Source organism: Blennius ocellaris (assembly GCF_963422515.1).
Source record: "Blennius ocellaris genome assembly, chromosome: 4".
NCBI lineage: Eukaryota > Metazoa > Chordata > Actinopteri > Blenniiformes > Blenniidae > Blennius > Blennius ocellaris.
The window spans coordinates 2,757,866-2,773,039 of NC_137653.1; the positions used below are offsets into that span (position 1 = coordinate 2,757,866).

General features: G+C 39.7%; 1 protein-coding gene across 1 annotated transcript in view; it reads right to left on the minus strand.

Moving 5' to 3' along the window:
* The window catches only part of poc1a (POC1 centriolar protein A), a gene marked incomplete at both ends in the record, with an annotated part of 41,531 nt that extends 41,384 nt beyond the window's left edge, over positions 1 to 147 (minus strand). The window contains one exon of the mRNA XM_080495338.1: positions 133 to 147. Coding sequence (XP_080351464.1) covers positions 133 to 147 — 15 coding nt within the window. The remainder of the gene's footprint in view (positions 1 to 132) is intronic.
* Between the last annotated feature and the right edge of the window lie 15,027 nt (positions 148 to 15,174).

Below are 15,174 nucleotides of genomic sequence, written 5' to 3' on the forward strand. Positions count from 1 at the left end.
AGAATATTTCTAAATCACAGGAAAAATCGAAAACAAAATCATGAATAACTTTTGCTTTCAGATAAGGACGTTATGTGAGGGAAAGTACACATGAGAAACGAGCTTCACTGTCCAGGTAACGAGTGGACTCACCAGAGCCGAAGTCATCTTTTTTTTGTTCCGGAATTCGGAGTCAAACACGCGATGAGAACAATTTCTTTCTCTTCAAACTGTAACTACAAGTGTATAACTTCACTCCGATTCGGTGTCGCGAGGAGAAACGACGCACAACCGCTTCCCGTTAGCTCCCCGGTGTGCTAACGTTAGCCTCCGAGTTAGCCGGTTTGGTTTACGCGCCGCCAACGGGCGCCTCGTCGCTCTTAAAGCGACAGTGTCTGTTTTAGGACGTGTGGTAACACGGCCTCGCCACCAGGTGTCAGCAGTGGCGCGCACGGAATAACCGACGGAGGTTATTTTTCCATGTTAAGTAAATGTTAAATAAATGAGGGGAAAGGTTGCGTCAGATAAGAGCATTATATGTGTATCGGAGCTGCGGAGTTATGGAGGAACCGCCCAACAAAACTGCTGGTCGACAGATCTGATAACTTACAAGACACCAGAATGATACAATACGATCATAATTACTTTATTATTAAAAATTACTTTATTAATCCCTTGGGATGATTCCCTCCGGGAAATTCAAGTTGCTGTTTTTTATTTTGGGTTTTTCTTTTATCAGATTCAGAATGAAAAAATATTTCGCTCTCCCCGTCGGGGAATCGAACCCCGGTCTTCCGCGTGACAGGCGGAGATACTGTCCACTATACTAACGAGGAGCCGTTATGAGGCAGCCACAAAGTATTCGTAAAGAATGTTCGCAAAATGATCCTGAGTGACTCAAAGGCAGTCAAAGAAGCATAACGTTGCACAATACAATGCAACCCACCATGAATATTCTCGAAATACAACAGATGTACAGTAAAGGATCAACAGAGAAACGTTGAAATCTAACAAATGTCATATGCAAAGTTTGACCGTCAAGAGTAAATGAATATGCTATATACTTTAGTGTTGGTGAGGAGTATCACAACAATGTTATTTGGAATAAACGTAATTAAATGATGATAATAGATTTTTGCCTTGATTTTATTTCCTTCCAATTGCAGTGTTCGTTCTCTTGCCCCTAATTCTTTGTTTGTTTGTTTATTATTATTATTTATTCACACACTGGCATTCGCCTTGTGTATATTTATTATATATACCAAAGACAAACTAAGTCATGCAACAGGCACAGAGAGATGAAAAGTAACCTTGAAGTCATACAACTTACGACAGTGATATATATAATGACCACAAAGAGGTGCTAAATCATCATAAATAGACATAAAAACAACCATAAAGAGACAAAAAAAAATGAGATGTAGAATGTCAGTTGCATATAATTTAATAGAAAGGGCGGTGGGGGTGCTTAAACAAATCATGAGACAGTGAGGCAGTTATCCGTCTGCCTTGTGGTATTTAATGACGTTTGTTATAATGGTGAAGCATAAACCAGCTGAAATACTTTAAATCCGCATGATTCTGTGGTTTTGGACGCATCACCTGCTCGGCAGTCGCTCTCAGAGTCTCACAGCTGCATATTGTCACCGGAAGCTTCTTCACACATGATTTCACCTCCAGTTTAACTCTGTTTTAACAATGACTGCCTTATAAAGGTTTAAAAAATGTAAGTAATTCACATTAGCAAGTGGCTGCAAAGGTTTAACGCTCGGTGAGGAGAAAGGGTTAAATGAAATGTCATAGATATGATATCTGTTTTGACTTTGAGTCACTGTCAGCTCAAGTTTTTGCCTAAATCCCCTGTGGGCTGTCTCAGCTGTAATGTTGCTTTGTCATATGATGAACAATTCAAACTACAAACACGATAATGATTTGCTCTAGTCTGTCTGGAATTGCAGAGAATTTCAAGCCACAGATAAGAGCCGTGTTTCTGTTTTAGGGAATCATCAAAATAGGCGTCAAAAAGTGAAAAGAAAAATGGGAGTTATTGATTTAAAATGTAAATGAAAGACTGGAATAATGTATTTATGTTAAAATATGTACACATGAGGCAGCAATATGACACAACGACAATGTTGTTTTTTTGTTATTTTTAAATTCCATCCTGTCGTCACGTGACACGACCAGCTGGCGGTAAATGCCATTATTTCCAGTACATGTCGGTCACAGAATAAGAAAGGAGGAAGAGAATGAGATGAAAGAGCTGGAATCTAATAAAACAAATTCTTTGTTATCCTCAGTCCCAAAAATAATAAAAATCCAGTGTCAACACCAGTGTAATTCAAACACACCCAGGTAAATCTCCACTGTGCACTGATAGGCGCCAAGGCTACGGCGCAGTAAATGATCACACTCTTCTTTTTATCTAAAGGCTGAACATGTGCACAAAGCGTGCACCTTTATTGCTCTTTAACGGAAGTCTGATAGTAGATCAGGGGGAAATAATTCGGTCTTTCAGTCATCTGTAATCTTATCTCCCTTCACTTTGCACGCTTACCTCGGTTCCCGAAGACCTGATGTTTTCTAACGTCACCTCTGCTTGCTGTCTTTGCTTGTCATAGTTTATTAATGACTACACTACTTTGAGTTATCTTTTTTGATGGCAAAAGTTCATGTGTGTTTTCGCAGATCAGTGGGAACCTTGACACCATTAAATTCTAATGATAAACAAGGATTTACAACTCGACTCTGTATCTTTGGTTTTGGCTGTTTGACTTGTCACCATGACACACTTCTTTTTTTTTAAGTAGTTTTTTCCTTTGGTTTATTTGCAGATTAACGTCAGGAACCATAACTCCAGGCTAGCGAATTATAAAACCATTCTTTTATGTCTAAAATCTGTATCTGTGGGGGAAAAGTATTTACTTAAGTCAAAAAAACATAGTTTTTGCCTTTTTAGTTCATAAGATATCGGTTCTTTACTTGTCAAAGGTTCATTTCCACGGAAACTGCAGAAACAAGGAAAACTGCATAGTTTTCACAGATGGCCACTAGTGGGTGCTGTTGGTGGTTTTTGTAATACACACCTGTGTGCAACAAACAATATATACATATCAATACACATGAACAATGGTGAACTCATGGACATTCGTACGGACAGACCAACATGTTGGTTTGCTGTGTGGTTGTCAACTATAAAGGTAGTTTTGAAAAAGCGTATGTTTTTGCAAAGAATTTTCACAATTAGAACAGAAAATGAATACAATCTGGACATGAAGCCAATTTTAATTATACCTTCTGGTGCTAAATACAGTGAATCACACAAAAAATTACCTCTTGATTGTAGCATTTTGCAAACTTTTCCATGTTTTTACAAAATCACCCTGAACGTAGGCTGTATCAGCTTGACTGAAGAAAAGTGTGTCTTTAAAAAAAATAAAAAATAAAAAAGAGACAACACATTTCAACTTGTTTTCTGTTTTCATGGGCTGGGCCGGTTTTAATCCCTCATAGTTTTCACTCTCCTAATATTAACTAAGGAATGCTGTTTTTAACCAACACAAATTCAATCATTTGCAGATAAAGCATCTATAAAATATCTAAACATATGACTGGAATGTGGATGAGTTGTATGAGATATGTGGGTAGGGCCAATCGAAGGAATTTGACAGTGGAGTCGAGATACGGAGGTCGAGCCGACGGATCCAGACACGCAGAAACATCAGGCGGACAAAGGATCGATAGGTCACGCAGGACAAACCGACGTATTCCTGTGCAAAAGCAGAGGTGACACAGTGGTTCAGCACTTTCTGTGTGGAGTTTGCAAGGTGTACATGTGTCGCCATTGATTTTCACAGTATTGTCCACCGACTTGTTGTGGTCATTATCGGTCAACTGATGTAAGGCCCCGTTCGCTCGACAAGCTTTTTTTTTTCAATTTTCGTTTCCATTTTGAATTCCATTTTTGTTTTGACAGAAACGGCAGAAACACTTAAAAGGTGGTCATTTGTCTTTGTAATGAAAACAAACACAAATGCAGAACAACCCACAATAAACATTAACAACGGGCGGTCATCTGTATGGACAGACGGACAAGTTGGATTGTTATTATGGAGACCGTCAAAATAAGAGCACCAAGTCCCAGGATAATAGGGACCGGGAGTCACGACACCCTGGAGGTAAACGTTGTTGTTATTGTCCGCGGCATTTTAGAAAGATTGTGTTTTTCCTGTTTACACACACAGAGAGACAGAACTGGAGCGTTTCCACGGAGACGGAGCTTCTTCAACAACTTCCACTATTGGAGTTGGTTTTTAAAAACTTGCGTCTTAAGAGGTCGCCGAGTACTGCTGTGGTGTAAACAGGACTGTCATCGGTTGAGAAAATGTCCCACACACAGAATCCTTTTCCTCCCCTGAAACCTCCCGTGTTTTCACAACAACTTTTCCCTCCCGAGAATCATTATCGACGCTCACGCTGAGTTTCTCTCCAGGTGACGACAGGCTGGAGGGGAGATTTGTGGTCTGGAGTGTCACAAGCTGCAGCATGTTTAGGTCTGAGTCAAACAGGCGATGATGTTGGGGTTTTTTTTTTCCTGTTCTTTACAGTCAGTAGGTTGTTGAGTAACAAGCTGGCTGTGTGACAGGAATACTCCACAAGAGTGTTTATTCTTCGCCGCGCCTCATATACGTCAGGTCCTTTTGTCTCATTAAGTCTCCCTTCAACTGGGGTTTTATTTTTAGAGGCTCTTTGTGTCTCAAGAACGAGGAAAGGCTTCAACTTCTGGGTTTTCTGCAGCAGATCGACCGATCGACCCGCAGCACCAATGTCTTCTGAGAGGAAGACAAAGAATTCTTTGGCTGTTTTGCATTCTAGCCAAAGAATGCAAAACAGGAAGTTGATCTGAAAATACAACCCATGAACAGGACAAGGGCAAAAAAAAAAAAAAATGAAAATACAACCCTCCTCAGCAGGAGAATTGATGGTGAAGATGAGGTAGAAGAGTTGAAGAGGACGTCCAGTGAGGAAGAGGACATGCAGGTGAGAGGACGGACACAGGAGACGGAATGTCGTGGAAAAACATGCAGGAAGAAGAAAAAAAAAAAAACACACTTTGTTCCTGTTAAGCAGGTGCAAATAAATCACCTGTCCTGAGCAGTTCACACCCACACTGCTGTTTGTTCATTTTCTAGCTCTTATTTATGCACTGACTGGAATTTATCACTTTTTTTCCCTTTTTTAAAAAAAATATTGTTTTATACAAAAAGACAAAATCCCTGGAAATAAATGCAATTTCATCTGCAACGATCAACAACACAACTGCTTTGTGGTTTTGGAATTTAGTTTAATTATCACCGAAAATCTCAGGAGAACCTGTGACGCAACCGTGAAACAACAACTCGTCTTCATTCAGCACAACTCCCTGAATAATAGATTCATTTATCGCCATAGTTGCAGAAAGCCACGTCAAAAAAGAAAAACTTCACACGAGCCATATGGTAATATGTAGTTAAATGATTAGATTTATGATTAGCATGCCAATGAAATTTTATTTTGAAATCTCAAGTTATTTTTGTAAATGATGAAGTTAGATCTTTGACTCCTATCGACAGGAGTTTCTACACTATTTATGTTCTCAGAGCTGCAAACTAATTTGAAAAGCTGATTTCAAATATTGCGATAGCGACTTTACATGATCAACATGATTAAAATATGACTGATGCAGTCATCAGAGAGCTGGAGCCTGCATGCGAAGCACATGGAGAATAAAAAGCCATATGATATCATACTAAATATATATACACATACACTCGATATATGAACCATATGTAACATATCAATTAGAAATAATGTGTAAAACTACATTGTGCAGGATTTGTTTTCTCGAAACAATTCTGCAATCTCCCGGGTGGACGAGTTGTCCTAGAATCCACTGTTTTCCTTCAAAATAATTGAACACAAAGGTTGTTTTTTTGTTTTTTTAAGGTGACCCTCAACCCTTAATCCCTCAATCCGGTCACTCTGAACACTCGCACTGCATGTGCACTGTGTTTATTGTGATGATGTTTGCGTAAACGAAACAAATGCACACCGATCTAAAGCAAATACGGGTAAATGGCCTTTGTACCCGCGTGGCGAAACGACGGCGGGGAAGCAAACAGTCGTATCGACCGGAGCCGAGTGGATCCCCTCTCACCCAGAGCGCTATCAACAGGTTTATGTGGTTCGTTTGACCATTAAACCGTCTTCACTCATCTAAAAAGTCAAACAACTGCGTACACTATAATCCACTTTGGTTGGACGATCATTATACTTTGGTTGTTTAATAGCTTTGTAGTTTCTTTTATCTGTTGGCCTTCAGGCGAAGGTGGAGGACCGTCGTGTTTCTTGGCCTCCCGGGGAGGAAAAACAACCGTCTGACCTGGTTGAAGAGTTTTTCCCTTGAGGCCGTTCTTTGTTTATCAGCCTCTCATTGTCACGCAGAGACGCGCCGTAACTCTAACTCACTTTTCTGAATTATGCAATCGAACGGGGGGGGGGGGGGGGGGGGGTGTGGTTCAGTGGTTTTTTTCGACGGAAACGTCTCGTCGTCGACTCACGGGAACTAAAGATCAATCAAGAACAGCGTGAGAAGGAAACCGCAGAACGAAAAAATTCCTCGGAGTTTCCCAGAAACCTGGTGTGGCGGCATTCTGCCGCGTTCACTTAATGGCATGTCGCCGCCGCACATCCTCGTTCCTGGTGTGGCTTCAGGGCGAAGCCTCACTCGCAACTCTCTGGGTGTTAGAGGTCAGGGCTGTCTGCACACGCGCAAACAAATAAAGATAACACGCCACTCTTTCACTGACTACAAGGTCGAAAAAGGCAATCTCTCGTTTTCTGTGTCTCATCGGTTTCATCCCAGTTAGACGACTTATTACAATAAGTTTTATAAGTTTATTGGTAACATTTCAGTGACTTAGAATGAATAGTAATGTATTTCTACTACTGCTGTCAATCGATTAAAAAATTTTTACTAATTAATTGCAAACATTTTGTGTAATTAATTGCGATTAATCGCATTGTTATTTTCTGCTGAAGCACTGAAGCTTGTAATGGATTGATTCAGGGAAAACCTCGGAATTATTGTCGACTCAACACGCAGAGACTATATTTAAATTGAAAGACTATTTCTAGAACGTGCTTTTACCTTTTGGTGAAACTTTTCTCTCCAAGATCAGCAAAATAATAAAAACATAAATTAATTAATTGATTAATAAACATCTAACATACTGTAAGTTAGAGTTTTGTTCGAGTACAGGTCCACCACTTTGAGAATTTGAATATTTCTATATACACACACTGCTGCTCCGATAAGAGAGTAATAAAAAAAAATTTTTAAACGGAAGTAAACAAAACTGGGAATCGTCTATCTGGGAAAAAAACAATATTGTCGAACTGGGAATCATCTATCTGGGACAAAACACTATCTAACTGGGAATCGTCTATCTGGGACAAAACACTATCTAACTGGAAATTGTCTATCTGAGAAAAAACGGTAACGTTTAACTGGGAATCATCTATCTGGGGAAAAAAACACTGTCGTCTAACTGGGAATCGTCTATCTGGAAATTGTCTATCTGGGAAAAGAACACTGTTGTCTAACTAGGCATAGTCTATCTGGGGAAAAAAACACTATTGTTGAACTGGGAATCATCTATCTGGGAAAAAAACACTATTGTCGAACTGGGAATTGTCTATTTGAGAAAAAAAGCTAACGTCTAACTGGGAATCGTCTATCTGGGAAAAGAACACTGTTGTCAAACTGGGAATTGTCTATCTGAGAAAAAAAGCGAATGTCTAACTGGGAATCGTCTAACTGAGAATCGTCTATCTGGGAATCGTCTATCTGGGAATCGTCTAACTGAGAATCGTCTAACTGAGAATCGTCTATCTGGGAATCATCTATCTGGGATGGCACCATCATCCATCTTGGCCCTCTGTATGTGTGGAGATGTTTTGAATCGTTCAGTTCATATGAAAAAGCCAAAGCAGGAGAGGAATGTCCAGCTGGGGAACCTGTACAGTGGCCAGTCCACGTCCGTCATCGGGCTGCAGCGGCGGCAGCGGCGGCGTCAACCACAACCTTCTCACAACTGGAGAACGAATATGGGAAAGATGAGTCCAAGTCAACTTTGTTCCCTTTTTGCTTTCACAGTTTCAATCCTCGGTGAACTCCTGAAGAAGGAAACAAAACAAAACAGCATGTGAGCAAAGCTTTGTCAGAGTGGTTCCTCGTATGTTGCAAACAAATTTTGTATTTTCCCAAAAGGAAGTGGTTTGAAAATAAAGCATTAATGGCGTGGGGGGTGACGACACTTACACAATGTCTCATGGTGTTTGTCATAGTAATAAAAAAAAAACTGTCAAGCGTGACTGAAGCGTTTCTTCTCCGGCTGCTGACTTCTCGAGCTCAACTTCTTTTGAAACTTTTGAAGTAAATGCTTAAACTTAGTTTTTTGACGTAAATGAAATACACGTGGAGAAAAATCTTATTTTAATACCTGTTAAAATAAAGAGTAATATACAGTCATACAAAGAAAAATAATACACCGGTATGCTTTAACACGTCCTGTTCCTTATCATCAAAATCTGATGAAATACACATGAGCTTATTTTCTTGAAGTATTTTTTTAATGTTAATTGCATTTTAGTGATGCCATTGCAAAAGTATAAAACAAATAATAGACTCGCCAAAAGTTGTTGAACTTATAATATTCCAGTAAATGCATTTTTTTGGTAAACGTGAAATAAGATTTCTGAATAAATACAGAGAATTTAACGTATTAAAACAATACCCTTTCATCAATATACCTCAGTTACACATCGGGTGTGGCGACTGTAACTCGTGTCCTTTGATCATTCCTGTCGATTAGTAACTCAGAATCCAAACACTTTCTACAGTTTTCAGAATAAACTGTGGAAAGAAGCCACGTGATGCATGCGCTCGTTTACCTCGCCGCCCGGCTGAAACGGGGAATCGGTCACATGATTAAATTCCTGGAGGCCCACAAGGACCCGCAATTATCTCGACCCTGAGAGTGTCGGCGGGGGCAGATAATGAGGTCAGTGTCAGAGACGAGCCACATACCAGCATTTCTTCATTTCACAAGCATTTTCATCAGGTGTTGTTAATGAAATGGGACTTTTCTTGTCTTCACTCATTCCAGTTTGGGCCGTTTTCTTTGTCTCTCCGATCTGATACGCTTCCAATATGGCTTCGTTTTCCAATCCACTAATTCTGTGAAGCCGGCAGATGGAAAAAAAAAAAAGAAGAAGAAGATTAAATAGAGTGGAAAGAGGGATGTATTGTTTTCAAGCACCCCAGCTGCAAAGGAGAGTCGCTCCCTGGAAATATTGAGGAATGTCTCAAGCTTTGAAATTTAACGCGGCTTCATTTTCGGATGATGACACGATGTTCTACTTTAAAAACGTCTTGAGGAGAAATACAGGAACAGTCGGTCAGCTGTTCTCCTTCACATCTGTGCTTTCAGTCAAATAAAGAAATTTGCTTTTTTCCTCTGCGACAGACGGATAATCTCTCGCCGTCTTGTAGTTATTTTGATGACGAACAACAATGTCACAAGCTTTTTTTTTTTTTTTAGGTCTGTTGTCACGGTAACAAACATGCAGGGACATTCAGCGGTGTGGTATTTTGCAGAGTTTTCATGTTCTCCACGCACGAGTGCAGGTTTTGGTTCTCCGGTTTCCTCCTGCCGTGCAAAAATACGTTTCAGGCCTTATTTACTCGACAGCGAAAATCCATCGTTTTCACGTTTGGACAGCAGCGTTTTCAAAACGATGTCTGTTTACATGGAAATGGCAGAAACACTGAAAACAATGTAGCTTTCATGTTGGGCCACTAGTTGGTGCTGCCGTTCGTTTTTATAAGACAATACAAGTATAAATATTAATAATAGGAGTACGTAGACATTCATATGGATGGCTCGGCGACCAGATTGGAATGTTATTGCGGTGACTGTCAAAATAAAAGCACCAAGTCCCAGGAGAATATGGACTGGGAGTCATGACACTCTGGGGAGGAACAACATTGTTGTTATTGTCCATCTACTGAGCATGTGCAGAAGAACTGTTTAGTACGAAGTGTGCAGTATCAGAAAAGTTTTCCCTGTTTTCAAAAAGTTGCACTGTTGTCGTGTAAATGGAAAAGAAAGGTTTTCTTGAAAATGTCGTTTAAATGAAATCTTAGATGAGGCTTAACTTGCCTGTTAATGTGTGTGTGTGAGTGTGCGTGTGACAACACTAAAACAGGAAGTGTTCCTGTCCCACTGCGTAACCAGGTGTCTCTTACCTATAATCGTTTCCTCTACAGACCTGCCCACTGCTTACGGATTCCAGGCTCTTCATTTTCTTCTCGTCATTATTCCCTTTCGCCCGACCAGTCCAACAAGATGTTTCCACCCGATCTGAGTCCTGCGGCTCGTGTGCTCATTGTTTCCCGGATTTGAGTCGTGGCTGAATTCACCGAGCCGGAGGCTTTCTGATGCGCTTCACATAAATCTGCACATTTCTAAAGAACACAATCACACACAAAAAAAAAAAAACGCATTTATTTTTCCTCTTATAAGTGTGAAAAACTTCCATCAATCTCATTCAACCGCAGAAATATCACTTCGGCGACTTGCGTTATTGATGTTTCTTGTATTGAAACGTTAAAATATGCATTACGTGAGATTTATGTGTAGAGTTGAGCTGCAGAATCACCTCTGCAACTGAAATCATCGCTCTTAAAAAAAAAAAAGCTCACGAGACTAAATCCTCTGTGATTTTCGTTATCTTGAAGTAATGTCCTGTTAGCTTGCGCGTCTCGTTTTCCCACAGTGGAACATCAGCGTCGTTACCGAGCAGATCAGCAGACTCAGCCGCTGTGGGAAGTACACCGTGTGACTGTCTTAAACGTTTGGCCGTACGGATTTTGGCTGCCAAGCAGGAATCGGGAGGCTGATGCTGCAAACTCTCTGAGGGAAGATTAAAAAAAAAAAGCTTATTATGGACCTTGTTAATCAGGATCTGGACCGAAACCCATATATCAGTATTAAAGACGTGATCATATTAAACCACATTAAACAAATAAAAAAGAAAAGAATAACAATTATTGACCAAATTAAGATATGTGACATTGACCTGTCCATATTCTCCTGGGACTTGGTGCTTTTATTTTGACATTCGCCGTATTAATTCAACTTGGTCGTCTGCTCACGTGAATGTCCGCGTATTTCGATTGCTAATCTTTATAGTGTATTGTTCTCTGCATGTGTGTGTGTGTGTGTATATAGATCATTACAAAAACAAACAACAGCACCCACTAGTGGCCCAACATGAAAACTACACGATTTTCTGTGTTTCTGCCGTTTCCTCGTAAACAGACACTGTAAAACGTAAAACTTTCTGAAACAAAAGCGCAAAAAACAATGTGTTTTCTTGAAATATTGTTGTGGAGATGGAGCCTTAAAGGGACCAACTCACTTTAAATTCATGTTTTTTAGACTGACGAGGAAACCAGAGTACCTGGAGAGAGAGAAAAAAAAAGCACAACTGAAATTCAAGCTGTTTGTATTCTTGTTGACGGTCAAGCTCCTTGTTTACTTATTTACACACTGACATATCGCTTAAATTACACGTATACTTTTATTCTATGGAAATAGCTTTTATCCATTGTAAAGATATTTCATATTTCCCCATGAAGAGTTTACAATTTGCGCATTTGTTTAATATGTTATATAATTTTTTTTTTCCTTATTTGCTTTGTTTTTTCCTGGATTTTGACTTTCTAACTTCCTCACGGCAATTCCCGGATGATGTGGGCGCCCTGAAAGCCCCGGCCCAGCGGATCCTCAAAATGCAGGCTCGTTCGCACGTGTGTTTATTTATACGCTTCACGCGTGGTGTCGCTCGCATAGCTTGGAGTATTAAAATAGCCAGAGGATATAGGTGTTAGCTGAGACCAATCCGACAGCTGACATCAAGTCAGACACGTGCAGAAAAAATCCCCCCCCCCCCCCCCCCCAAATAAAAAACAACTTGATTATCACTTGATTGTGGAGCCGCCAGGTAATAAGTCACTGAATGGTTCTTTAAAAAAAAAATTGAAGTCAGTGTTTGATTTTTCTTTTGAAATTGGCTCAGCCAGAGTCATTTGTTGTTCTCAAGCTCTTCAAAGACAAAGGGAATGTATGCGCCCGAGCCTGTCTTGTTAGTTGTTCAGGTTGTCATACCAGAGAAATACAGTGTGATTCTATGTGCTGCTGTTGCTCTGTGCCACTTTCTCTTTCCCAGCCTTTGTTTGGAAATCATTACTACATTTTTCTCAAATTTGGGATAGTAAATAAGAACTTTTTTCATGAACCATCCTTTTGTTGAGTTTTTTTTTACTGTGAAACACTCATTTTGAGGTATGAACTGCTGGTTGAACCAGCTGAGGTGCTAGACACAAGCCATGGTGTGATAATGGCTAATAATAGAAAGAAAGAAAAAAGTGACCATTTTAGATGAAATGAAGCCAAAAATAACAGTAAATGTGTTTTCTTTTAAATGAAAGTACTGCCACACTATGCTGGTATTGGGAAGCCTTCTTTTGAATCTCCCACCAATCTGCTCTAAGAACTGCAGTCGAACCAGGGCTGCACAGCCTCGTACAACGGAAGTATAACAAAGGGGGTTCAGCCAGTTTGATTTCATTTCGCGGAATAACGAGGAGGTGGATATTTAATTGTTTTACCCACTAACACATGCGTCGCTGGTTTGGAGAGTGTGGGAAGAACAGGCGTTAAATGATTGACACGACACTTTAAAATTCCTAAAAACAGACTGATGCATCCTGTTTCTCCCATCAAGTCGACATGTAAACCACTGAGTGTCGAATTATAGGAAAAAACACAGTTTTGTGCAATTGGTTTTACATTTTCAGTGTCACAACACGTTATTATATTCCTGCAAGCTGGTTCCTCTTTTGGAAGAATTAAGGTTTTCATGTCGACACATGCGCAAAATATGCTTATGTTATGTCGCTTGGTGCGACATGAATGTGAAAGTTTTGATACGTGTAGAAACACTGACCACTAATAGTATGTAATGTTTTTTTGTTAGTCGGTCCGTTATGAAGTGCACCATATGGGGGTTGTGTGGTTTCTTTTCGCCGCCTGTTCATTTGTCGGTATATAAAATGTGCCAGTTAAGATAGCTTGTGTGTGTGTGTGTGTGTGTGTGTGTGTGTGTGTGTGTGTGTGTGTGTGTGTGTGTGTGTGTGTGTGACGACATGCACAGCTGTGCTACAGGAAGTCAACACGAAAGTGGAAGTGTTAAACGTCTACGTCAACGTGGACTCTCTGGAAGAACTGAGGCTTTTTCTGACTTCCATTTTCAGAGTATTTCTGGCTTTTATTGGGAAAAAAAAAAAAAAAAAGCCTGAGGTGGATTAACGAGGCGAATAAATCCGTGTGTTCTGATATTTGGAGTGAAAAGAATGATTCATATTGTTCCCGGGTGCTTTGTGAGTGTAAATCACAAGAGCCTTTTGTGGTGGTGAGGGGAGAGAGATGTGTGTGTGTGTGTGTGTGTGTGCGTGTGCATGTGTGTGTGTGATTACTATGACCTCCGTATCATAGCAACGTTTATGTCACCACCGTCCCACGCCACGGGGTAGTGGGTTAGTAGGTCCACAACACGTAAGATTTCACCTGACAGCAGACAGTGTTTTTGTGATGAAAATAGAATTTCATATGTAAGATTATTGTTGTGTTTAAAGGAACACCCCCCCCCCCACACACACACTCACACACACACACACACAAGATTCAAAACAACACAGGTGAAGACGATCAGTGTAGGATTTTACACTTTCCACCAAATAAAACTTGTGTGGAGCAACAAAACATATTTAACGTAAAATAATAACAACAGTTTCGAATGGTGGTGATTTTTTTAACAACTTATTTTCAGTTTATTTTAGTTTTTCAGCCTTTTTTCTTGTATTTACCTTTTTACATATTGCAATACTATTCTATTTCTAAAAATATTTTTTACGATTGTTGACATTGGCTGTTTTGTTTTTTAAAGTCATTTAGAGCAATTTTAACTATCTACTTTTTTTTGCTCAGTAGTTTTGACTATTTTAGAACATTTGGCTGTATTTGTTTGTTCTTTTTAACTTAAAATAATAACAACAGTTAAGAATGCTGTTGATAACAATTTAATTTCAGTTTATTTTAGTTTTTCAGCCTTTTTTCTCATATTTACCTTTTTACATATTCTAATAATATTCTATTTCTAAAAATATGTTTGCTGTTGTTGACATTGGCTGCTTTATTTTTTATAAGTCATTTTTAGCAATTTTAGCGATCGACTTTTTTTCTCTCCTAGTTTTGACTATTTTGCAATTTTACTAATTTACTACAATGGGCAAATAAAATTAAGCTTTACATTTTCTAACAGCTTCACGGAGCAATTACAGCCGGGCTAAAGAGCTGCAGGTTGCTTAACATGTTAGGATTTGATTGTGGTGACTTTGTTTGAGCGTCACCAAAACTCTAATATTAATATTAATAATAATCCAAATAGATCCGAGGTAGGAAAAGTGGTGGACTTGCCCACAAGTCATCAGTCTTCATTAGTCCATGTGGTCCCATAATATGCTGAATTGTGTACATAACATCAAATTAAATGCACATTTTCAGTCACATATTACGCGGAGAGTCGTCTATGATGGTTCCCGAGCAACAAAAGGGAAAAACAAAACCTTTTCTTAAGGCCATGCAGTCGAACAAAATAACTGGGGGCGTCATCACAACATCATTTGTTGTGACCTACTTTTTCTACTCCAGATAAAAGCATCCAGTGCATGCTGCACCTCCGAGGGGGGGGCGATGGGGGGGGCACACGTGACTGAAGGTCACTCCTCGTCTGCTCTTTCATGATTTACGTCGGCTGAACAGGTCCACAACACATCCGATTCAAATCAGCTCCTTTTTTTTTCGACTAATGGTGCGATCTGTATTTTGAGACATATTTTGTTTACTGCTTTGTTTTTTTGTTTCGCTGAAGGTTAATTGTGATGATGTGAAGCAGACAAAATGAAATGCGAGACGATAGACGATGTTTCAGGTGAGAGCAGGACGGACACAAGCGGTCCAGTTTCAT